The following is a 27,350-nucleotide window of genomic DNA, read 5'->3' as shown; positions in this document are numbered from 1 at the left end:
CGTAACTAATGAGGAGGTATTGAATAGGATTGGGGAGAAGAGAAGTTTGTGGCACAACTTGACTAGAAGAAGGGATCGGTTGGTATGACATGTTTTGAGGCATCAAGGGATCACAAATTTAGCATTGTAGGGCAGCGTGGAGGGTAAAAATCGTAGAGGGAGACCAAAAGATCAATACACTAAGCAGATTCAGAAGGATGTAGGTTGCAGTAGGTACTGGGAGATGAAGAAGCTTGCACAGGATAGAGTAGCATGGAGAGCTGCATCAAACCAGTCACAGGACTGAAGACCACAACAACAACAATAACTTCAGGCTGAAGCAAGTTATCTATAGATTACTTAGCATTTGCAAATGATTTAGCAGTCTTAACTCGCAACATTTCATCAGCCCAAAGTCTGACCGAACTTCTGAAAGAAACTATAGGAATAGTTGGTTTACAGAGATCTTTTGAAAAGACAGAATACGTGCCCTGCTACAAACATACGCCATGGAGATGAACTATAGCAAAATTAAACGAGTCTCACAATTTAAATGTTTTAAATATCTTAGTTAATACATTCAGAAGACAAACGAAATTCAATGCAAGAAGATGGAAACTGCATTAACGATTTACCCAAAATGGCTGCAATAAGGAATGGATTTCAAAGCACACAAAACTAAGACATTACAATGCAGTAATTAAACTAGAATGTCTTTATAGAACCGAAACAATAACTGAACAGGAAAATATAAATGAAAACATTGAGAAAGAGTAAGGTAAAATCCTAAAAAAAAGCCTAGGTCCAAAACTTGTAGACGAACAACACCGATTCATTGTCAGAGGGAATCGGGAAATTGGGCAATACACAAATATCCCTAGTGACATTAGAAAATGCAGAGTAAAGTTCTATGAACACATTAAAAGAATGAACCCAGACAACTCAGAAAACAGATAGTCGAATTCTTTAACGACAGGAGTAAGGCCGAAACGGACACGCCGAAGTGGATTGCCGAAATCAAAACTGATCTGAAATTGTCAGGGACTGCACAGAATATGTCGATAAACAGCGAAATCTTCAAATCCTAAATTCACAATTGCAAGATTATCAAATGGAAAAACCAAAGAAAAAGACTGGAAAAACATGGAATGAATAGAAAAAGAAGCCCACGGGAAGATAATGAAAGAAATGCAGACACAAAGGACGGCAAATGCGCACCTCTAAACACTTCGCTCAGTCCTAACAGACTTGTTCGCCAATAATAGTAAATAATTAACCTGCATCCAGTTAGACCTCGTGTGTCTTGTAATGCAATGGGCATGTTACTTTTACCTTTTTTCTGCAAACAAAGAATTATTTGGATAAAGACGGGAAGTAGGGTTTTCTAACGTGATTAGTTTATATTACATTAGATGTATTTTTCGTTCCAGTAGATTCATAGTGGGGAGATCCACCACGATGTACAACACGTCAGAAAAACAAGAAAACACAATAAATATTTACGACGAAACACAAATAAGCAAATGTACCTTCCACAGATATTATGTGAAATGGTCCTCATGGACGTGGAACAAGTTGAAAAAATCTTAAACATGTTTCATTTAAAATGTAATGAATAACTTGTCACAAGACATGTAGATATTCAATACACTGAGTTTATATGATAATTCTTAGGCTATTGTAGCCATGCATCATCAATATAGAAATATGATTTTAGAGCGCTTACTGCACTGGATTTGTTCAGTGGAATAGAAGGATCTGGCCACCAGAAAACCCTATAAGCTCCTCTTAATCTCAATCTTATTAGCAAGTTATTGAAAATGTGTGTTCCTGAATAAGGGACATCTTTTTGGACAAAATTAAGTGACTTTGAATATTCGTGAAGATTATTCTTATTTCTCTTACTGATTTTGTGTACTTAGCTGTTGGTTTGAAAAAGAGGTATTTTTGAGGATAAATTTCACTAACCAAAAATATATTGAGAAGCAGTAGTTGATATCCAAAGTTCCCAAACCAGTCCTCTGCAGGATAGTCTTAAGGCCACAAATAATTATTATTTCAAGTTTTTGGATCCGCAAAACTTTAGCTTGGTTAGATGTGTTAACCCTGAAAATAATCCAATGTGACATTATGGAATGAAAGTAAAAGCTTTCTTATTTTTGTGTCACATGCGTCTGTCAACATTCGCATTTCAAATAGTGATTTGTTTAGGCACATTAGGCAAGTCTAATCTCAAGAATTTAACACTGTCGACTTCTTCTGTCTGGTTGTCGTCATATTTTAGGCATATACTGATAGGAAACTTCTAACAAGTTCTGAACTGGATGTACTGTGTTGAAGTTCAGTGACAAAAAGAAAACATACTACATGCGTTTCATGCAGTGTGCATCGAGGAGCAAATTGTTACTTACGGAACACAGTCGTTGACGTCTGTGCCAGGATTGCGAGTTCAATAAAGAAGGCCAAGTATAGGAGAACTGTCTTTCACAGCGTAGCGGCACTTGAATCATAATGCTCAATAAGAATTGTAACACCTGCTACGTCCAAAGTACTAGTCCCGACGAATGGAAGAACTGGCAGTAGTCCACATTTCAGCGGTGGAAGACAATCGATTCATGAAAGTCCTCTGAGCGTCAAATTATTTATATATACGAGTATACGAGTATAGTTCTGTTACTACCGCCTATCTTCTGTTACGTCACGTTTAATTCTACGTGAAATACTCTGCTGAACGGAAAAACGGAGATCCTAATATAATACACGTTCAGTTAACCGATTCCGAGAAACGTTGCGTCTTCGACATCAATTAGAAAACAGTAGCTCAAAATGGTTAATTAATTAGCTTAGAAGACGGATTCGGTTCGAGGTACGCAGTCTGTGTTTACAATCAACTTGCAATTACGCGTTGTTGTAATCGAGTCCACTTAACTATTCATTCCTGAATTTCCTTGTCTCGGTGAGAAGCATGATTTGTGCTGGCAGTGGAATATTCCCTTTGAATAATACTTGTAATGAAGCGTGTTGTGTAGCAATATATTACTAATTCGTTGGGGACATTTGATTTCTCTCGTGGAATTTTTGAGATGCACAGTCGTTCTCGCACAGCTATTGGTGTAAACTGTGTACATAGGAGTGACGTCAAACTGGTTTCCTAGCCACACTATATGCTTTTAAATACAAGAGTGTATTATGCTAATCAGAAATTCTCTTTAACACGCAGCGAGGTCAGTCCAGCGACCTGCGAGCTGTGCAAAAAAAAATCTGGTTTGACCTTTTCTATTGATTGCCGCTCTTCGTTTATAAGAGCGTCCGCGTGCGGAGGACGGCGCAGCCGGGAGTCTTGTCTCGCCCACATCATCTGAGCTGCCGGTGGCGATACGGAACGGTAGAGCTGAAAGCAAGGAGAACCCCCGTTATCGGGCAGTCGCTCCCCATGGAGTGGGATTCACAGGCCGTGGAGCCGCTGACGTGGCAGTACGCGGCTGGGTCCGTTCTCCAGTACAACCTGCGCTGGCTGCACGCATTCGGCGTGTGGCCGCTGTCGGGTTCGCCGTTGTTTCGCATCTTCACAGTCACCATCTCCGCGCTGAGCTTGGGACACATTGCCGAAGGCGTTGTCCACCTCTGCACGTTGCGCGGCGATCTGGAGGACTACACGTTGGCACTGTCGTGCTTGTCGATAATGGTCGTCGGTTCGACCAAGGCGACGTTCTTCCTCTGCAACGAGGCCGGCTACTGTCGTCTGGTGCGGTGGCTGGACGCGCTAGTAAACAGCCAGAGAGAGTACGTACGGAGTCGGTCTACGCGCGAGGCAATCTTCGAGGAGGTGCAAAGACGCGGTATTCGTATCTCGAAGGCCTTCAACGCGTATAATATCTCCCTGCTCTCTATTTGGTTCGTTGCACCACTGATGTCACCCGAAAAAAGATTACCTTTCCAGCAACTCCCAGTGACGAACAGTACGATCTTGCCCATGTACGCGTATGAGCTGTCTTACGCGTTGCAAGTCATCTCGATGTTTTTCGTTGGTTTAATCCATGTGCAGATGGATAGTTTCTTCATAGTGGTTATGTTTCACACCTCAGCTCAGCTCAAAATTCTGAGCGAGCGCATCGCTGATCTTCAGCTTCTGAGAGCAGACAAGAATGAACTGTTTGAGTCTAATGAAAACAAGAGGTTGCAGAAGTCTATGGCTGCTATTGAGGCATATAAACAATTGTGCCTTTGCATCCGCACACATCAGGATATCACAAGGTACAAAATATAGAGAAACCTACACTTCTGTTTTTCCGGGAACCAATAGAAAAAGACGAGCAGTACTGAATGCAATCTTATGAAAAGGAAAGATTGCTGCTGACCATATAGTGGAGATGTTGGGTTGCAGACAGCCACAACAAAAAGACTGCTAAACATGTAAGTTTTCGGCAAAAAGGCCTTCTTCTGAGTTAGGCAAAACACACACACACATTCGCAACTCATAAACACACGACCACTGTCTCTGGTGTGGCCTAGGCAGACGTCAGTATTTTGTCTATTTCAGAAGAAGGTCTTTTGATCGAAAGCTTACTTGTTTGGCAGCTTTTTTGTTGTGCCTGTCTGCGACTCATCATCTCCACTATATGATGATTAATAAACTTTCTTTGTCATAATATTGTCCTTATTCGATCCTGGATTTTCCATTGTTTCCATTATTTGTATTATTTTTTTAACTTTTATTCCCTCATAATCATGATGTAACGTTATGCTACTGCTGTAAGGACCACGGCTCCTGTAAAACCAACATCAGTTACAGCACATTTATCTCGATTGACCCATACGGATGGCACACTACTTTTTTTCTGCTAACATTTACACAAAAGATATTTATATCGACTAATATGAAAAAATAATCGCAGTTTGGGTTGATTACACGGATTATTACGGTTTCTTGCCTGATGTTTATGAAATACCAACGAACACTCAGTCTTTGTCACTGTACAAGAAACAAATGGATTTTTTTAAACAGTTATAAAATCTGGATATTCTTCTCCCTTCTGCCTAGACTATCTTACAGCTGACACCGAATTTGAGAGCGTTAAAATAATAGTTAAACATACAGGCTGTTGCAAAAGTCCAGTACTCTAAATGGCGTGGCTGACTCGCTTGTTGTGAGCATGTCGTTTCTTATGAGAAGCATCGTTTATCAGAAATTAACAACAGCATGCTCGGGAACCCAGAACGCTCTTTCTTAGGTCCCATACCTGTATACACGTACGATGCACTTAAATTCACAGCTGGTAGGTTTGCCTTATCTTCAACGGCATGGCTGTGTTGAAATCTGTAGCTCCTTATTTAGCTTAATAGCTCTGTTATTACAGAAATATCTGCGTGTGCAAAATTTGAGACATTCAAATCAAACCGAAAAAATTGTTATCGATGTATTTGTTCGTAATCATGAAGCTCAGATTGTTATGTCTGTATTGGATGTTGCAACCTGGAGTTGCCTTCAGTTCGATAGAAACCATTTCGCGTCTAAGTTAACAGATATCTTTTAAAAGTTGTGTGTTACATAAAGATGTAAATCTTATACATAACTGCGCCATAACAGTGCCAAGAGATATTCTAAAGGAACTGAAATGCTATCTCAAAATACTGTAATCACCAAATAGAAAATTTTTCCTCGTAGTACGCGAAACAAACAAATGTACCTCAAATTATGTCATAAAAAGCCACATGGGAATCTCTCCACTGTACCTTACGAATTAATACATTTGCAAGTTCACCTTACCCTACTATTTCAATTAACACAACAGTCTACTTAGTTTCCCGAGAACTGAATGCGTTAAACATGAACTTCATAGCTACGCCATCATTCAGATCTTTACAAAACCGACTTTTCATCACAGATATAAAAACGAACAGTAACAACCCAAAGATGCTTCTCTGATATGAATAAGACATTCCAGCTTGTTTCTTAAGGGGCATATATTTATTCGACATGCTACGTACATTAGACGAGTAGGTGGGACTAAGTTTCAGATGCCTGGAACGCCTCACCCATAGAGCTAGAGAGAACTTTTTGCTTCCAGCCTTTTTTCCCGTTTCAATGTTGTCATTTTAAATGACTCATATGTTCTGCAAGTCAAGAGAGAGAACAGTGACCTCAACTAACTGTAATTTTGAATGTTTATCTTGCTTGCTACCACTTTTCGTGTTGACGCTTTGAGTGACTTACACTGTCTACAAAAGGATTCAGAAAATAGTAAACGGTTTTTAAATAACTATGACTTTGAAAATTTCATGTGAGGCAAAATCTTTATTAGTTTTATCTCCAAGTAATGGTATGGTAATGTACCGTCTGATAAACTTTGCTATGTAAATCACAGTTTATTAGAATTACCTATATTATGTGGTTGCTTCTCTGGGCGCGACTTGCTCCTACTTAAAAGAGACCGTGCAACGGGAGAATGGATATGTGGACAGCGCACATACGCTACATTTTGACAGAATTTCTCAGCGAGGTTTCATGGGTAACGAAAATATGTGTGTTCATAATCCTTAAAAGATGTTTGAAACTCTTTGATAATAATACTTCAATACCGCATCCATTTGAAGTTCTTGTGCAACTACTGAATCTGACGACAATCGATCATGTTGTTAGATGACGACCCAAAGAAAATTTCTGTGGTCATTGGAATCAGAATCGACAAGTATTTGACGCATTTGACTTGGAGAAGCGGAAATCAAATTCCCTTCTGGGCAACTGCTTCAGCCATATTGCGTTTTCTTACCTGTTTTCGAACAGTAACAAAGCTTGGGACTTATTTATGAAGTGAGTTACACTGCAAAGAGGTAGAGATTTACGAAATCTTATCACGTTATGAGTCGAGATGCAGCGATGTGTAGAACATACCCTTCAACGAGTATCCTACCTTATAATCTAGAGAAATAACTTTCTCTGATGGTCACGAGTAGGAATCTCGTTGCAACGGAACTTCAAGGCGACAATGCAACTCGAGTGATAACACGAAACGATTTCATAAGTGAAACTGTCCGACAAATGCCGAGAGTAACAGATTGCATCATGTAAATTTATTCGCACAAGAGTGACACTGATGAATAATGAATACTTTCTATACTGTCTGCAGCGCATGCCAACCTATTTATTATCCGTGCCCGTGTTTTCTGTCATATTAATGTTACTAAAGTCAAATTGAAGTACTCAGAGGTGCTAAATAAAGGAAACACCCGCTTTTACATTTTAGTCGCGGATTCATTCGTTTTCTACGTAAACTGCCATTCGTGCTGTGTTGGTAGGTAACTGGAATTTACTGATATTCTTCAGTATATTGAGACAGAGAGATTTTAATTTGCGGGGGCTAACTGGGCTCAAATATCTCGAAATATGTTTGCAAAAAAGACGTTATTTTTAAGAATGCCGAAGCAAAATGTCCTACGATCTCCAGAATGAGATTTTCACTCTGCAGCGGAGTGTGCGCTGATATGAAACTTCCTGGCAGATTAAAGCTGTGTCCCCGAACGAGACTCGAACTCGGGACCTTTGCCTTTCGCGGGCAAGTGCTCTACCAACTGAGCTACCGAAGCACGACTCATGCCCGGTACCCACAGCTTTACTTCTGCCAGTATCTCGTCTCCTACCTTCCAAACTTTACAGAAGTTCTCCTGCGAACCTTGCAGAACTAGCACTCCTGAAAGAAAGGATATAGCGGAGACATGGCTTAGCCACAGCCTGGGGGATGTTTCCAGAATGAGATTTTCACTCTGCAGCGGAGTGTGCGCTGATATGAAACTTCCTGGCAGATTAAAACTGTGTGCCCGACCGAGACTCGAACTCGGGACCTTTGCCTTTCGCGGGCAAGTGCTCTACCAACTGAGCTACCGAAGCACGACTCACGCCCGGTACCCACAGCTTTACTTCTGCCAGTATCTCGTCTCCTACCTTCCAAACTTTACAGAAGTTCTCCTGCGAACCTTGCAGAACTAGCACTCCTGAAAGAAAGGATATAGCGGAGACATGGCTTAGCCACAGCCTGGGGGATGTTTCCAGAATGAGATTTTCACTCTGCAGCGGAGTGTGCGCTGATATGAAACTTCCTGGCAGATTAAAACTGTGTGACCGACCGAGACTCGAACTCGGGACCTTCGCCTTTCGCGGGCAAGTGCTCTACCAACTGAGCTACCGAAGCACGACTCACGCCCGGTACCCACAGCTTTACTTCTGCCAGTATCTCGTCTCCTACCTTCCAAACTTTACAGAAGTTCTCCTGCGAACCTTGCAGAATTAGCACTCCTGAAAGAAAGGATATAGCGGAGATATGGCTTAGCTGTGGGTACCGGGCGTGAGTCGTGCTTCGGTAGCTCAGTTGGTAGAGCACTTGCCCGCGAAAGGCAAAGGTCCCGAGTTCGAGTCTCGGTCGGGCACACAGTTTTAATCTGTCAGGAAGTTTCATATCAGCGCACACTCCGCTGCAGAGTGAAAATCTCATTCTGGAAACATCCCCCAGGCTGTGGCTAAGCCATGTCTCCGCTATATCCTTTCTTTCAGGAGTGCTAGTTCTGCAAGGTTCGCAGGAGAACTTCTGTAAAGTTTGGAAGGTAGGAGACGAGATACTGGCAGAAGTAAAGCTGTGGGTACCGGGCGTGAGTCGTGCTTCGGTAGCTCAGTTGGTAGAGCACTTGCCCGCGAAAGGCAAAGGTCCCGAGTTCGAGTCTCGGTCGGGCACACAGTTTTAATCTGCCAGGAAGTTTCATATCAGCGCACACTCCGCTGCAGAGTGAAAATCTCATTCTGGAAACATCCCCCAGGCTGTAGCTAAGCCATGTCTCTGCTATATCCTTTCTTTCAGGAGTGCTAGTTCTGCAAGGTTCGCAGGAGAACTTCTGTAAAGTTTGGAAGGTAGGAGACGAGATACTGGCAGAAGTAAAGCTGTGGGTACCGGGCGTGAATCGTGCTTCGGTAGCTCAGTTGGTAGAGCACTTGCCCGCGAAAGGCAAAGGTCCCGAGTTCGAGTCTCGGTCGGGCACACAGTTTTAATCTGCCAGGAAGTTTCGTGTCCTAAGATCTGCTTGTCGCAGAATTAGAAATATGTTATCCATTTAAAATGCACGTAAGCTCGTCCGCCTGTCTCACATTCTTTCAGATTCTTCTGTCCGGCCAAGTAAACGACTGAAATGTAACATAGTCGCATGTGCAGCCCGGAAACACTAAGAGCTGCGTGACCGCTCGTTCTGCTGTATAAGCAACGAAAACTTTCTTTGCGTTCCGATCGTGGACTGATATACGATGCGCAGGAAGCACAACAAATTTCTGCGGGTCGATTTTGAGCGGATAAAGAAACAACGAAGTTCACGTCGATTTACACCTGCAAACTAATATTTTCCACGATACACGTCAATGGTGCAATTCTCTCATATGCACTGTTGTTTGTTGCAGGTTGGTTACGGAGTGGTTCAAATGGTTCAAATGGCTCTGAGTACTATGGGACTTAACATCTGAGGTCATCAGTCCCCTAGACTTAGAACGACTTAAATCTAACTAACCTAAGGACATCACACGCATCCATGCCCGAGGCAGGATTCGAACCTGCGACTGTAGCAGCAGCGCGGTTCCGGACTGAAGCGCCTAGAACCGCTCGGCCACAACGGACGGCCGGTTACGGAGTGAATCTAGTTCCAGGCATCTGCTATCTAGGCTCCTTCTCTCCGTCTTGTGTACGTAGAATGTCAAACAAATACATCCTTTAAAAACATTTGAAATCTCTTTTTTTTTTTTTTTTTTTTTTTTTTTTTTTTTGCATGCAGGAACACCTCTGGACTACAGCTGTCAAACTTCTAGCTGTGCTATCGTAAAAAAAAAGTAGTTTTGGAAAGGCTGCATGACAATGTAACAATGAGCTTTGTCTATGTTTTACGTTATACGTTCCACACCGAGTGTGGAGGGTGGTATTCCAACTGTAAATTTGGAACTATGTGAATGATTGTATGAGTTTTTTGGTGCGGAGAAGGGCGAAACTCTCAGAGGTTTTCTGATCTAATTTTAAAGCGCTTGTAGGTAATCGGTTCGTGTGGAGCACTCCTACTGCGTATGTTTGAGGTCTGTCAGCATTGTCCACCGTGTGCAGGAGTTATGTTTTTGAAGAGTGCAGCATTTTGAGACGTTCTGTATGCCACCATACCATTCTTAATAGGATTCTTCTATAGGTAAATTTAAAGCTTAATATCTATCAAGAAAGGCAGAGCAAAAAGTCCCCTTCATAATGTAAGTGTTTTGTGGTGATACGGAGGAGCGTATAAGAAGCAGTAAACGGTCAACAGGCCGTAAACGTCCTTCGCCGAAGTTTTGCAGCCATTTTTGGATGCTTGTATGAGACAGCTCTTTGGAGGGATGCTGATAATTGAGGTTATCATGAAAAAGTATTGTAAATTCTGACAACGCAAATGCTGTAGTGGCATGCAGTATAAAACTGTGTAATAATTGTCCCATCGGAGCTTCACCATCCACTAGTGGGCAGATCGTAATTTGAACGATTAGTTATTTCTCCTGCAATGAGGCAGCAGACGGTAATTTGAACGATTTGTGACTTCTACTGCGATGAAGACACTTTCTTCAGTTTCTACATGTACATCTACATCTACATCCACATGGATACTCTGCTAATCACATTTAAGTGCCTGGCAGAGGGTTCATCGAACCACCTTCACAATTCTCTATTATTCCAATCTCGTATAGCGTGCAGAAAGAATGAACACCTATATCTTACCGTACGAGCTGTAATTTCCCTTATTTTATCCTGGTAATCATTCCTCCCTATCTAGGTCGGTGTTAACAAAATATTTTCGCATTCGGAAGAGAAAGTTGGTGATTGGAATTTCGTGAGAAGATTCCGTCGCAACGAAAAACGCCTTTGTTTTAATGATTTACAGCCCAAATCCTCTATCATTTCTGTGACACTCTCTCCCATATTTCGCGATAATACAAAACGTGATGCCCTTCTTTGAACTTTTTCGACGTACTCCGTCGGTCCTATCTGGTAAGTGTCCTGCCAATAAAACGCAGTCTTTGATTAGCCTTCCCCACAACATTTTCTATGTGTTCCTTCCATTTTAAGTTGTTCGTAAATGTAATACCTCGGTATTTAGCTGAATTTACCGCTTGTAGATTACACTGATTTATCGTGTAACCGAAGTTTAACGAGATCCTTTTAGCACTCATGTGGATGACCTCACACTTTTCCTTATTTAGGGTCATCTGCCACTTTTCGCACCATTCATATAACTTTTCTAAATCGTTTTGCAGTTTGTTTTGATCTTCTGATGACTTTATTAGTCGATAAACGACAGCGTCATCTGCAACCAACCGAAGACGGCTGCTCAGATTGTCTCCCAAATCGTTTATATAGATACGGAACAGCAAATGGTATATAACACTACCTTGGGGCACGCCAGAAATCACTTCTGTTTTACTCGATGACATGCCATCAGTTACTACGAACTACGACCTCTCTGACAGGAAATCACAAATCCAGTCACATAACTGAGACGATATTCCATAAGCACGCAATTTCGCTACGAGCTGCTTGTGTGGTACAGTGTCAAAAGCCTTCCGGAAATCCAGAAATGCCGAATCGATCTTAAATCTCTTGTCAATAGCACTCAACACTTCATGTGAATAAAGAAGTAGTGGTGTTTCACAGGAACAATGTTTTCGAAACCCAAGTTGAGTGTATGTCAATAGACCGTTTTCTTCGAGGTAATACATAAAGTTCGAACACAATATATGTTCCAAAATCTTGCTGCATATCGACGTTAACGATATGGGCCTGTAATTTAGTGGATTACTCCTACTACCTTTCTTGAATATTGGTGTGACCTGTGCAACTTTCCAGTCCTTGGTCACGGATCTTTCTACTCACCCTGTTGACTTCTATGGTAAATGAAACTATCAAATATTACCTTCTAACCCTCCGCTATAGTTGAGAATTACTATTTTCCCCGTTTGGAACTTATTCTATTGAAAATTACCATTTTCCCGTTGGGAACTTATTCTTGATATTGTCTACGTATCGTGAAGAACATGGCGTCTGTTTTGGAATGTTTCCAAGTTAAGTCTTTTTTCTCATGTCTAATTCACGTGAGTTTCACTGTAATATTTGGCCAGCAACGGGAGAATAGGTAGTGGTGGTAAGGCTCTTGATCACAAGACTTTGTGCTATTGACCAGGTTTAAATACCAGATCTCTCCGTAGTGTCTCATGAAGTGAGGGCATTTGACGCTGTTGATAGCGATCCGTCCGTCGGATAGGTACGTTAATCTTGACGGTCCCCTTGGTGCTTTTCGCGAGGAGTAGTCTATGTGCTGCTGCCGGGCTTCACCCTCTCCTTTCTCTCGTCATTATCATCATCATCATCATCATCATCATACAGTACAAATATTACAAATATTGTAATGGAGCATGTTGCAAATAAATAAACAAAAAAAGATACACGAGAGGAAAGAAAACGTGTGTCGTTGTCTTTCCTGCTTTCTGTGCGGAGCGTGCATTATGTTAGTCTAACTATATGGATCACACAGTCAAGCACAATATTAGGATGTCGTTCAAGCTATTTCCGAGCATCCGCTTTAAGGAACTAACTGAGTATCACAGTACTCTACCAAACAGTAACAGTGACAGTTTATCTTATCCACGACTGATATAACGTCCCATTTCACATCTCCGCGCTCTCTACTGCCAGAATGTGAAATGGATACTTGCAGCAGTGAGCAAAGTTTACAGCGAATTTGTTTTCCGGGTATTCTAGTTCCTCTTCTTCCTTGACGTTTTACGTTTCTCTACGGAGTAGCCTTGTTACATGAGTTGAGGCGGTGTTAGTGACAGTTACTGGCCGGATGACCTTCCTGACGCCAACACATGTTCGTTCACCATGAGAGCTTCACGTTATTTGAGAGCAATTGTGCGACACGGAGAGGTTTACCATAGAAATTACGAAGATGTTGGTTCCAAGAAATGTAAAACAAGATATAACTTCCCTCCATGACAGAAAAATCAGAGAAATTTTATGAGTTTTCTTCCTGCCCACCATTATCAAGCAAACACGAAAGGAGGTAACTGATAGTCGTCGCCCATAAAGTGACTACCGGAGTATGGACATATAAGAGGAAGTCAGATGAATACGAGACAGATGGCAAAAAAGTAAGTAAACTGTTTATTATTTCAAAAGTAATCACTCTAATTGTTAATACATTTATCCCACAGTGAGACAAGACGGTCCGTGACTTCATGGAAATGTGTTTGTAATCGTCTACGGAACCATGATTGTAGCTAGGCATACACCTCTTCTTCCGAACCAAATCGACGGCAACGAACGTGTTACTTCAGGGCTCTAAATATGTACATCGCACGGGGAGTAATCAGTACTGTATGGAATGTGTGTAAGGGCTTCCCAGCGAAAATTCTGCAGCGTAAGCAAAACAAGTGGATGGGACTTGTGAGTGTTTCATTATTGATCTAATAGTAAAAAAAGTGATATTACGGCATTCTGAATGTTAATTTCGAGCCGGCTGCGGTGGTCTAGCGGTTCTAGGCGCTCAGTCCGGAACCGCGCGACTGCTACGGTCGCAGGTTCGAATCCTGCCTCGGGCATGGATGTGTGTGATGTCCTTAGGTTAGTTAGGTTTAAGTAGTTCTAAGTTCTAGGGGACTGATGACCATAGATGTTAAGTCCCATAGTGCTCAGAGCCATTTGAACCATTTTTTGTTAATTTCGAGTAAATAGATACCTCAAAGTTGATCGACAGCAATTTCAGATAATTAGCTTCCACCGACAGAAACATCCAATGCGCCAATGAAGAATCTGCACAGGATGACATTTACGAGAGCTGCACCGCGCACAGGTAGGAGGAAATCCGACGACACGACCCACCAAGGCGGATCAAGGAAGGTTCGACTTATACTCGCAAATTCCGGGTGGAAATGCTGACCAGTTATACTGTAAGTCACATATATCACCCTCTACGGACTCGCGGCTAAGCTGAGTAATAACAGTATCAGTTTAGAAGCGAGGGGATCTTGCAGACTACATGTTGCCAAGGTTGTCCCGTTCACGTTGCAGGAATTTCTGTGGCAAACTCCTACGCATCGTCCATAGTGTTACCATGTCTCCCCATGCGATTCCTTTATGTTTAGAGCCCTGCAGAAAGACATTCGTGGCCACCGATTTGCTTCGGAAGAAGAGAAGCACGCCCAGCAACATACATGGTTGCGTAGGCAATCGTAAACTTTTTCCATGCAGGCAATAACCGTCTTGTCTCACAGTGGTATAACTGTACTAACAGTTGTGGCTATTACTTTCGACATAATAAACAGTTTACTTACTTTTTTACCAACTGTCTCATTTTCATTTGTGTTGCCCTTTCCGTGCGGATAGCTTGTCCACATTCATTGTGTTGATTGGCCTAAATATTTTGTAAATGTAATACATGTATGTCACTTACATATTTCTGGTCTGAAGAACATAGTGATGGTGGTCGTAATGCGTGAACAAGAAAGCACATTTTTTTTCCGAACGCTCAACTTTATTTCTCAGTCAAGTAGTGTTATCACTTTCATAACGTAGGGCCTTACATACATTTTTCCGCACAAACCAGTCGGAGCTGTACAAGGAATATTATGAACCTTCCTTTGAAACTTTACATATTCTGAATAAGGTTCAGCAGAAGAAGTTACATCGAATACTAGAAAGGAATATTGTAATTAACGTTCTTCATTCTTGTACAGTTTTAAATGCCTCGATAGCTTTGACGTCGCTGCATATCTAAATTGATTCGACTTTGTCATTACCTATGTATTGATTAGATAACAGACGTATTGTGTACGATACCATTCTTTTCTCTGCCTTACAGCAATTCATCTGTACTGTGGAGCGTTCCACCTGCCTTTGCGCGACAACCCAACCCAACAAGCCACGACGGCTAACCTCGGCAGGTTTACTATGACAAATGGATGTAAGTTTACAGAAAAACATCGCTTCCGCGCTTGTATTACATACAAAATTAATGGGAATAAACACAATTGATCTCACTGCTGGTTGTTGTTATTTATTTTATCGTATTGTATTCTTGGTCGTCGTTGCTACTGCAGTGTCAGTTTATGACAAACCAGCTACTCCAAACTTCTCTTTCCCTTTTACGTAAACTAGAGCCCGAAAATAACGCCTCTGGCTGAATTTAAGAAAAAAAAGTAGTATGGAATATTTCTAGACTCCTTGGTAAAACTGATTTTGCTGTTAGGGCGTTTTGATTTGTGAAACCGTTTAACTATTAGTTAGGCAGCGGAAGTATTTAATAAGTCGTTGTGTCTGGAGCTACAAACTTTACATGTAACTAATTATAACTATTCAGTTAATATTTCAGATACATACAGGAAATTTCAACTGTCCACAACTCGGGACCACTTTTAGTTACAATAGTAACACAACAGTTTTGTTTCAGACAAAATGTATAATTTAATGCAAATATCGCTTATACCTATGAATAGCGTTCTGAATTGGCAAGTTGATGCAATTTGCTATCATAACCTGTACTTTTGTAGATCCACATCCTCGAGCCTATCAAAAATGGTTCAAATGGCTCTGAGCACTATGGGACTTAACATCTGTGGTCATCAGTCCCCTAGAACTTAGAACGAATTAAACCTAACTAACCTAAGGACATCACACACATCCATGCCCGAGGCAGGATTCGAACCTGCGACCGTAGCGGTCGCGCGGTTCCAGACTGTAGCGCCTAGAACCGCTCGGCCACAACGGCCGGCTTCGAGCGTATCAAGACATATACAATTTATTATCATTATACTTTTGACTCGACGATTCTCTAGAAAAGGAGGATTGAAAAAATCTATTCAAAGTCACCACTTCCTATGTATCAAACAAAAAGTTTATCAGTTATATGTAATCTGTTTTGGGAGCAATTTTTGCTACTCCATTTTCAACCCTAACCAGCACAACTGTTCGTTACAAATCAAATGATTTAGACGCTATTTACTCGGGCAATAAAAAGTGCTGTTGCTCGCTTTCACTAAACATGCGTCCGATCTGGACGCTAAATAAAAGGTAAACCGCATACTAGACATTGATGCATATACATATACAGATCCCTTTTAGCAGCGATGTTTGTTTATTACCCAAGATTACCTGAAGCTCGCAGCCTGACGTAACTGCGATCTTACCAGGGGTCACGGCTATGATATTAAGCGCGTCTCTGTTCTTGACATCTTCCCTTACGCAACAAACAGTTATTACTTAAGTGTTACAAGTAAGGGTATTCGTTTCCATGTTGACTGATGCTGGTACAAACGAAACGCTGGGAAAGGTCCTACAAAACGCGAAAAACTGAAAATGGGGCACTACAACAGTCCCTTCAAATTCCTAAAAATGGTTCAAATGGCTCTGAGCACTATGCGACTTAACTTCTGAGGTCATCAGTCGCCTAGAGCTTAGAACTAATTAAACCTAACTAACCTAAGGACATCACACACATCTATGTCTGAGGCACAATTCGAACCTGCGACCGTAGCGGTCGCTAGGTTCCAGACTGTAGCGCCTAGAATCGCACAGCCACTCCGGCCGGCCTCAAATTCCTACTTGTCAATTCTTGCATGGCTTGGAAGGTATCTTAATAACCCTGTCTTCGGGCAACGTTTATTCACAGATTTCTTTGCTCATTCATACTTTTTAATGTTTTCTCAATTCCTACTTCGTGTCTCCACTTCATTCCCAAACTATTTTTGTACCAAAACTTTTCAACTACGAGTGAGCGTTGTACATTCCTTCATAAACTCAGAAACTAATCCAAAGAATTACTCTTTATTTCCATTGACGTAATGCAAATGTTTTTATGTTTACAGGTTTATCGGGTACCTAGAAAGTGTTATGAACCCTATAGCAATGATGCAGTTGGCCATCGGAGTGTTCAACGGTTGTATGATGATTTTTCCAGCGGCATATGTGAGTACCATTGTTTTTCATAGTGAATGCTTCCTGTTGGAAGAATTTCCGCAACTGAGTATTATAGCAGAGGTTGAAAATACCGCTTCAGCTTCAGTTGTAATTTACTTTATTTTGACACGACCGGTTTCGGATTGTTACAAGTCCATCCTCCCCGTAGCTGTGCTGCGGTCCCCGATCTCCAAGTGTATAAGGCGCGGTGTGTTGCCTATGCGCTCATAGGCAGCACACCGCGCCTGGTACACGCGGCGCTCGGGGACCACAGCACAGCTACGGGGAGGATGGGCTTGTAACAATCCGAAACCGGTCGTGTCAAAATAAAGTAACTTACAACTGAAGCGGTATTTTCAACCTCTGCAACATTTAAGAAGTAAGTTGTGCAACCTTTAGAGCGCCGTTTATCGTTTGGGAATGGGTAACAACTTAACGAGTGTCGTACAATCTTAAAGAGCATCTTTGGTCACATTCTTTGGTATGCAGGATAGAAGATCAGAAGCTACATATCTGAACTTCTGTGTAGTGAGGCACTTGTCTTACTCGTTAATAAGTAACTTTGATTTACACATCGCCGGCCGCTGTGGCCGAGCGGTTCTAGGCGCTTTAGTCCGGAACTGCGCTGCTGCTACGGTCGCAGGTTCGAATCCTGCCTCGGGCATGGATGTGTGTGATGTCCTTAGGTTAGTTAGGTTTAAGTCGTTCTAAGTCTAGGGGACTGATGACCTCAGATGTTAAGTCCCATATTGCTTAGAGCCATTTGAACCATTTTTTATTTACACATGCCACTGTAAATATAGAATTCAACAGGCCCATATAATGCTGTATGTACCCACTAATTCCATTTTAAAATAAAAATTTCTTTAATCAGTGGAAGGAAACGTTGAACTAGGAGTAACAACAAAAACTGATACAAAAAGGAGAACTCTTTTAAAAGATCATATTGGCAATTACGAACATTTGGTGCAAATATGTATGTGCAGAAATATTAACGCTTCTAAATTTTAGGTAACCATGTATTTATCACTCTCATGATACAAAAAGTTAACTTTTTAGGACTAAATTATACGCAACGTTGTACGGTATTGACAGAATTGCCTAAGTTCTAAAATTTTTCGGCGTGATTTAAATTCATTTTCGTACAGATTTTAATACGTTTTATTATATTCAGTACAACACTACAGTTAGGCCTACATACGTTCATACTGACAACGATGTTATCCCCTTTTACAATTATAGGCAGTTTTATTAGCCCAATGTTGATTATTCAGATAAATAATTGAAATAAAATGAAAGTACACGAGAGCATATCAGATTTTAATACACACATCAAAAAAAGTTTTGCATCACCTCGGTGCCGAGAGTTCCGGAAGCTGTTCAGAAAATTGGAATAGAGATCAATATAAACATTATTTACGACCTTATTATTGCTCATGAAAACCACACATTACATGTTGTACCACCATACAGCGAGACCTTCAGAGGTGGTAGTCCAGATTGCTGTACACACCGGTACCTCTAACACCCAGTAGCACGTCCTCTTGCATTGATGCATGGCTGTATTCGTCGTGGCATACTATCCACAAATTCATCAAGGCACTGTTGGTCCAGATTGTCCCACTCCTCAACGGCGATTCGGCGTAGATCCCTCACTGTGGTTGGTGGGTCACGTCGTCCATAAACAGCCCTTTTCAATTTATCCTAGACATGTTCGATAGGGTTCACGTCTGGAGAACAAGCTGGCCGCTCTAGTCGAGCGGAGTCTTTATCCTGAAGGAAGTCATTCTCAAGATATGCACGATGGGGGCGCGAATTGTCGTCCTTGAAGACGAATGCCTCGCAAATACGCTGCCAATATGGTTGCACTATCGGTCGGAGGATGACATTCATGTATCGTACAGCTGCTAGGCGCCTTCCATGACCACCAGCGGCGTACGTCGGCCCCACATAATGCCACCCTAAAACAGCAGGGAACATCCACCTCGCTGCACTCGCTGGACAGTGTGTCTAAGGAGTTCAGCCCGACCAGGTTGCCTCCAAACACGTCTCCGACAATTGTCTGGTTGAAGCTATATGCGACACTCATCGGTGAAGAGAACGTGATGCCAATCCTGAGTCGTCCATTCGGCATGTTGTTGGGCCCATCTTTACCGCGCTGCATGATGCCGTGGTTGCAAAGACAGACCTCGCCGTGCACACAGTTTGGGTCGTAACACGACGTCCTGTAGCTGCACGAAAAACATTATTCAACACAGTGGCTTTGCTGTCAGGGTTCCTCCAAGACTCAATCCGTAGGTAGGGGTCATCCACTGCAGTAGTAGCCCTTGGGCAGCCTGAGCGAGGCATGTCATCGACAGTTCCTGTCTCTCTGCATCTCCTCCATGTCCGAAAAACATCGCTTTGGTTCACTCCGAGACGCCTGGACTCTTCCCTGGTTGAGAACCCTTCCCGGCACAAAGTAACAATGCGGCTACGATCGAACCGCGGTATTGACCGTCTAGGCATGGTTGAACAACAAACAACACGAGCAGTGTACTTCCTGGTGGAATGTCTGGAACTGATCTGCTGTCGGACTCCATCCGTCTAAGGCGTTGCTCATGCATGATTTTTTACATCTATGGGTGGGTTTAGTGACATTTCTTTACAGTCAAAGAGACTGTGTCTGTGATACAATATCCACAGTCAACGTCTATCTTCAGGAGTTCTGGGAACCAGAGTTGTGGAAAACTTCTTTTGATGTGTATAATGGAAGTGTTAGTATGATCAATGGATGAGTAGAGTATCTTAAACATCTCCTTTATAGATCTAAATCACATGTTCATACGCTCAGGTCTCTATACAATGATTCAGCTATTCATGCCTATTGGTTTTAAGCAGCCCACAACGCCTTCAAAAATCATGTGTGAGATTGGCATATTCTCTCACTTGCTATGCACAAAGTGTTAGTCCTACAGAAAAAATGAACAGGAGATTTTTCTCGGAAATTTAAAATAGTTCTATTTAATACTGGGACATCTTTCCCCTAGAGTCCATAGTTTCCGAGTTATTCAAGAAAAACTTATTTGAAGGTCACTTTTGTACGTTTTGCTTGAATATTTCGAAAGCTGCGACCTCTAGCAAAAATGTATCCCCATACATAATTTAACTAAATTAAATTTCCTACAAAAATCTCCTGTTAATTTTTTTTCTGTAAGGCTGATAGTTTGCACGTAGCGAACGAGAGAGTACGAAGATCTCGCATGTGGATTTCGAAGGCCTTACAGGTTACGAAAAATTCACAGGTAGGAGCAGCTGGGTCACCCTGTACACACAGCCGTTCAGTGAAGTGCAGCACCAGGAGGGACAATAAATAACGAAGTTTTACTTATTGTAAGTATACAGTATAGTGACAAGAATACATGAATAAATTTGTAGTAGATCTGAGAGTACATGGGGTGCAAATAGTATGCAGAAATTTCTCCTCTCTCAGTAACAGTGGCTCGAACCTGTCTGGGTATCGATTCGAACTGACCTTAACCCTCGCAATACCAAGCCATTTTCAGTAACCTGTATTACTAAGGAGTGGGCGGGGTAATGTGTGTTGACCCCATCATAAAAAATTTTAAAAATGAGGAAAATTCATTAATTGTTCTTGGATTGCATTATTAACATACTTTTGAAAGGTCTATTGATGCATAATCAGGATCCAGAACTTGAATATTTCTTTTAAAATTGTTTTCAAAAATGCATTTTATATCTTTCACTTACTTAGTCGTTTAAATTTGCTAAGTCTAATTATCTTGACAAATGTTGGTAATAAAAGTAGTTGTAGTACTGTTGAGTTACACTTTACTAAAATGAAAAAATATTACAAAAACTTCTTTGTGAGAAGAATTATTCACCAATTTCTTCGAAATCTACTTCACCCTTGGAACATACAACAGTTCAAAATATGGTTCAAATGGCTCTGAGCACTATGGAACTTAACATCTGAGGTCATCAGTCCCCTGGAACTTATAACTACTTAAACCTAACCAACCTAACGACATCACACACATCCACGCCCAACGCAGGATTCGAACCTGCGACCGTAGCAGACGCGCGGTTCAGGACTGAAGCGCCTAGAACCGCTCGGCCACACCGGCCGGCCATACAACAGTTTTTTTGCTGTGTTTACCACATGTGTACCTCTTACAATTGTTGCAGATTGTTGTTGTTTTGTTCCCTTTGTTGTACTTTTCTACTTTTGAACGGCTTTCACTAACACACAAATGTCGTCTACCTTTAACTCCATAAGCTTCCTTTGTACGAATTTCTGCTTGATTTTCCGTCCGAGAATACCCTCCGTACTTGAAACTACAGGCTTTGGCAATCTTGCAATATTTGTAGCCCTTTCTGCAATGTATGGTTTCGTGAGCTGTATTCCCAGTTCTTGAAAAGAAAAGTTGTCGCTTACTAGGTTTTTTCCTATTCCAATCCGGGAAGTTCAACAAAAATAGTGTATAACTATTTATCGCTGCTATGGCCACAATAGTATAGAAAACAGACAGCGGCCACCTTCTTGTAGCCCTCTTAGTTGAATATTTCCTCATAATTTGAGCTAACGTGTCAACGCCACCTTTAGTCTCATTATAATATAAATGGATAACTGCTTTCTTCTTAGTGTCAGTAGGAGAACCAATTGCAGCGTCATAATGTTGAGACGATACAAACAGCAGATTCCTCTGGGTTTTTCACGGGCAATTGACATTGGAATGTTTCCAGTACCAGTGTCACTGAAAGCAAATTTAGTAGAATATAATTCTCCTCTTGAGATATCTTTCAGTTCTTGAGATATGTGTTTCCTATTAGTTTGTAATGTTAGCTTGTAATTCCTCCATAGGAAGTGTTGCTATCAACCTAGAGAAATATAATGTCCATGTGTTGTAAGGTCACGTAATGCTATTATTTGCGGAGTAAGACGACTGTTGTGGGAAGTCAAAAAAATCATAGAATCTGGAAGAGGACTTCATTAAAGACGATAAACATTTTTTACAAAATTTTAAAAAATAAAGTCTCTTAGTAGATTTCACTGTTTTATAAGGTGGGCATAAAGTAACCCCCCGCCCCCCCATCCCCCCTTGGTATTGCTAGGGCTATTGTCACATATAGGTACGTCTTTTGATTCTATATTCCAAAGTTCATCACTCACAGAGACCAGCAAGTGTTAGCATGCCAGTGTCTCAGAGACTCAAGAGCAGACATTTTCACTCAGTATGAAACCTGTGGATTATGCTGGCCGAGTTAACAGTCTAATGAGCTCTGTGTCGAGGTGTGGCAGAACAGCGTGGGCGACATGGGGTCTTGCGTTGCTTTTTGAGGCTCCGCGTGACGCCGCAAGGCAGTCGATGGCACGGTGGCCAGTAGACATCCCTTGAGCGGGAGGAGCTCGTATTAATCTTTCCTTTTACATATATTCTGGTTTTCTTTACTCCTGCTTACTTTGTGTAGCTTCACTGAAATGCTGATCGTTTGCGTAACCAGGCATATAGTGCACATGTCGCCAATATGACATTTGTTGCATGGAATCTTCAAGGAGTGCTACAACGTCGTATTTTCAGACAATTCCCTATTCTGTGTGCAGTATAACTATGCACGTATCTGTGTATCGAGGCAAGGCAGTGTTACATTCGCGTCCGGCTCCTCTCCCCGTATCCCGGAAGCGGCTCGTTTACGTACTTGGCTGTCCGGGCGGGTCGCGAAGTGAAATTGGAGACACGCACCTCATCGCCATCTCGGTGTAACTGTAGGAATAACTGTTTGAGGGATAGCCTAACTACAATATGATATGCACATTGTACAACGCCCTTTTATTGTCCGTTTAGTCGTTTCTACAACAGTCTTTCCAATGACGTAGGCTAGAAACGCAAATCGAACTTGATAAGAATTTGTACACGCGAAGGATACGATATTTAGCTGATTCGTCCACCAGCTGAGGAAACGTCAATTGTAGACACGAGCGAGAGGCGTTCGAAATGTCAGAATTACGCTTTTGAGGACACACACTACTGAATATTGTTACTGGCCTAAAGAACTTTTTGGAAAACGAGTTGATATTATCACATTTAATAAAAATAGTGAAGAAAAACACTTTACTAGGCTTTATATGTAACACAACGTTTTTATCTTAGTCAGTTAATCCTTAAAGTGACAAAATGTTGTGTGTTACCCAACAATGAAACATGTCGTTATGCACTCTTTGAAAAATTAATTAGCAGAACCACTCAACTTAGTACGTATTTCTAAGTCCCCCGTGAGTCAGATGGTGATATTATTCATGCCAATCAATCAGGGGCACAAAATCTGCACTGAAAGAGTTCTGTAGGAAATTAGCAATCTCAGTTTCTATTACTAAAAATAGCCTACCCCCCCCCCCCCCCTCCCATACGTTTGGAAACACCGGCTGCCTGTTACAACGGAGCAATACGGTAGTGATTCATGTGAGTTATTGGTTAGAATACAAAATAGTGTGCTCAAATAACGCTTAATAATTAGACTGTATTGTACAGATAATTATTATACATATACATACATATTGGTACATATTGGCATTGTTCAGCTTTGTGTAAACTGACTTTACCTGCCCAAGTAGTTCTACTAAACACGCCAGGATGCGCCAGTGTATATTGTGATACAATACACACGACTGGGTAGAGGTATATTGTTTACAGTCCTGTTCAGCTGTTGTTCCGTTTGTAAAAAGCAAAAGTAGCTGAAAATCGCAAGAAGTACCAGATTCCTTATCACGGGTAAAGATAACCACTTTGCAGCCAATAATAAGTGAAAAAATGATGAAATTTCACATGTAAAAAATTTATTTTGTTGTATTTTTGAACTTCCACTGCTTTGATTGTGAATCCTCAATCCTTCCTAGTCATGCTGACAAGGTTTTATGAATTTATTTGTAAAATTATAGACAGTGGAAATTAAAATGCCTCTCCTGCTCCAAGTCGGCCCATTTGACATCTTACCCTTCTTAAGTAAAGGCGTAACATTTGCCCAAGATACGAAAAAATATGGAGGACAATATGAAACCACTCGAAAGTCTGATGACTTAGAAATACTTCCTTGCCAACGCTCCAGATACTGAAGGGCGGCCGTGTGTTCACAGAGTGATGAGAGCGGAGCCCTACTCAAGGTGCTGGTGTGCGCCCCCGCGGTCAGCATGCAGCTGCTGCTCTACTGTGTGGGAGCGCACAGCGTGCGGGAGCAGGTGAGACACACGTTCATCTTCTAAACTGTTTCTTCTCCCCCTTCCAGCACGAAAAGCGGCACTACACGGAGAGCACTGTGTTAATACGACGCTGCACAATTTGCTAGAATCCTGCAAACCTGGCCAAAATTTCAAAATTGCTCCAATATTGGCAAAAATGGCTGTACTGGGATTTCTAACCCTTCTGATAACTACAAGGTGAACAACTCTGCTTCCGCCGTTTGCCGATAGGTGGCGACAACGGTAGGTAGCGGTCGAAATAAACCGATCGCAGACGTCAGGCAGTTAGCCTGGACCTCGGTCAACATAAACTCATCCAAACATTAGTCGATTTGTGTCTGCATCCTAAAGTTGTTCTTGATTGAAAATGGCAGTTTACGACCCTAATTCTCGTCATTTGCGAGAGGTGTTACTGTTTTGTTTCAATACAAAGGAAACAGCGCTGAGTCTCATCGAATGCTCTCAAGTACGTATGGTAAGGACGCTATTAGTGAAAGAACGTGACGTGAGTGGTTTCAACGCTTCTAGAATGGTGATTTTAATGTCGTAGACCGACATAGTTGTGGAAGAGAGAATGTTTTCGAAGATGCAGAATTGGAGACATTGCTGAGTGAAGACTCGCATCAAACTCAAGAAGAATTGGCACGATTAGTGGGAGTGACACAGTAAGCTATTTCTAAACGTCTCAAAGCCATGGGCATGATTCAGAAAGAAGGAACTTAGGTCCTGTGCGAGCTGAAATCAAGAGACGTTGAACAGCGTTTTTGTGTTTGTGAACAGTTACTTCAGAGGCCAAAACTGGAGGGATATCTGCATCGCAGTGTGACCGGGAACGAAAAATGGGTTCATTACGATAACCCGAAACGCAAAAAATCGTGGGGATATCCCTGCCATGCTTCCACGTCGACGGCCAAACCGTATATCCACGGCTCCAAGATCATTCTCTGCATTTGGTGGCACTAGCTCGTCGTGTACTACGTGGTGTTAAAACCAAGTGAAGCTATCACAGGTGCTCGTTATCGAACGTAATTAATGCATTTGAGCAGAGCATTAAAAAACAAACAGCCGCAATACAGTTGAAGACACCGTGAAGTGATTTTGCAGCACGACAACGCTCGACCCCACGTTGCAAAAGAGGTCAAAACGCTCTTGGAAACGTTAAAATGGGAAGCCCTACCCTACCCGCCGTATTCTCCAGACATTGCTCCCTCTATCACCTGTTTAGATCTATGGCGCATGGCCTGACTGACCAACGCTCCGATCTCATGAAGAAATCACAAATTGATCGATTCGTGGATCGCTTCAAGAGATGAACAATTTTTTCGACGTGGGATTCGTACACTGCCCGAAAGATGGGAGAAAGTAGTGGCCGGCGATGGAAAATACTTTGAATGATACATGTGTAACCAATTTGTTTCATTAAAGCCTCAAATGTTGGGGGAAAAACGGCGGAAGCGAAGTTGTACACCTTGTATTTTTGTATCAAAATTGAAAAATTCAAAATGACTGATACAATATTGCTACAATAATATGGAAAAAATTAACGAAGTCGACAGAAAATGTTTTCGCTTACAATTTTAATGGCAAACTTTACTATGAAATTGCTCTGTTATTCTCTTTATTACAGAAAATATGTATTGGTAACTGAAAGTTCTCTAAGATTCCTTAATCTTCTTTCTCTTGGGCTTCTTGTTCTTCCTCTTTCTACATCTTCATTTCCTTCTTCATGTTCCTCCTCTTCGACATTTTTATGGCCTTCATCACCCGCACCATCTTGTCCCTCGTAATCGTCTGCAGTAGGCACCAACAGGGCAACAGCTTCCTACGACAAAGTTTTCACTTTCCTTGGAGATGGTTTCCACAAAGAAGAATTATAAGGATTGCTTGTTGCTAGAATTCTCCGGAAAGCATCCTTCGCCGGCCGCGGTGGCCGTGCGGTTCTAGGCGCTCCAGTCCGGAGCCGCGCTGTTGCTACGGTCGCAGGTTCGAATCCTGCCTCGAGCATGGGTGTGTGTGATGTCCTTAGGTTAGTTAGGTTTAAGTAGTTCTAAGTTCTAGGAGACTAATGACCACAGCTGTTTAGTCCCATAGTGCTCAGAGCCATTTGAACCATTTGAAAGCATCCTTCATATTTTTCACGCGCAAAGTTTAGACGATATTGCCTTATTAACCTGTTTGTTCATTCCTGTGCATCTTCCAGCAGCTGGCCTATTGGTAAAATTGCACCATTAGCACTCTTTGACATAATGCGTGGCTGTTGCAACAACGTAGCTTCGAAACTTTTTGACATCAGTTTTCATTTTCTCAGAGTAAATAACGGCATTTTGCAACTGTCGCTTAAAAAAATAGTCCAAAGACGGAGTTGCGGCTAGAAGCTGGATTATAAGGCTGATTCACGGAGATAATACATAGTAAATATTACTTAAAGACGGACTGTAAGAGGACGAAATGTCGTGGAATTAGAAAATTATCCTTTTTTTCTCTCGCATTTTACAGTCTTCTAGCTTTCATTCCGGTAAGAAGCGAATTAACAAAAACCAATAGTTAATTGATAAATAATTAATTAAGTATAAAACTCGTGGAATACCCATTAGAAAATGTCTGATTTCGCTGACAAAAACATTTCATCCAAACGACGCAGTGATCTTCCAGCCCGGCTAGCCCGGTGCACGGCTCACAAATGAATGCCGCGTTGAACCTGCAGTTCAGCTTCGGGAAGTAACAACTGGCTGCTTCTAAGACCGGTACCCAACAGACCCATGATTACACGAAACTTCGGAACTCCGAACATTTTTTTACGTTTATGGCCCCTTTTTCGAGGTTCTGATCGAGTATAGGTTGTGATGAGACTGTAAGAATCACGTGCAGCTTGTATTGCAGCTGTTCCAGTTAAGACTTTCTGTGAGCAAATTAAACCTCCTCAGATAAATTTCTGGAGGAGGGAGGCTAATTTTTTTTTTTTTTTTGTATAACAGGGCTCGTCGGAATTCAGGAAAAAGATTACTATACGTGGGAGTCAAGGAAGCAAGTGCTAAAATTACCGTAGCTCGATCTACCATCACCGTACTTCTTGTCACTTCGCTGTTCAACGGGGTCATGTTTTAGTGAAACGAAGTGTGTCTGGAAGTGGTGGACAATAAGCTGCG

At 41.8% G+C, this 27,350-nt stretch overlaps 1 protein-coding gene across 1 annotated transcript in view; it reads left to right on the top strand.

The window, feature by feature from the left end:
• The first annotated feature begins 3,412 nt into the window (after positions 1–3,412).
• LOC124795957 (odorant receptor Or2-like) overlaps positions 3,413–27,350 on the top strand; it is a 58,576-nt gene continuing 34,638 nt past the window's right edge. Inside the window, exons 1-3 of the mRNA XM_047260037.1 lie at positions 3,413–4,233; positions 16,880–16,979; positions 24,103–24,204. Coding sequence (XP_047115993.1) covers positions 3,413–4,233; positions 16,880–16,979; positions 24,103–24,204 — 1,023 coding nt within the window. The remainder of the gene's footprint in view (positions 4,234–16,879; positions 16,980–24,102; positions 24,205–27,350) is intronic.

Source organism: Schistocerca piceifrons, chromosome 4 (assembly GCF_021461385.2).
Source record: "Schistocerca piceifrons isolate TAMUIC-IGC-003096 chromosome 4, iqSchPice1.1, whole genome shotgun sequence".
Taxonomy (NCBI): domain Eukaryota; kingdom Metazoa; phylum Arthropoda; class Insecta; order Orthoptera; family Acrididae; genus Schistocerca; species Schistocerca piceifrons.
This window is presented reverse-complemented; position numbering and strand designations above follow the sequence as displayed.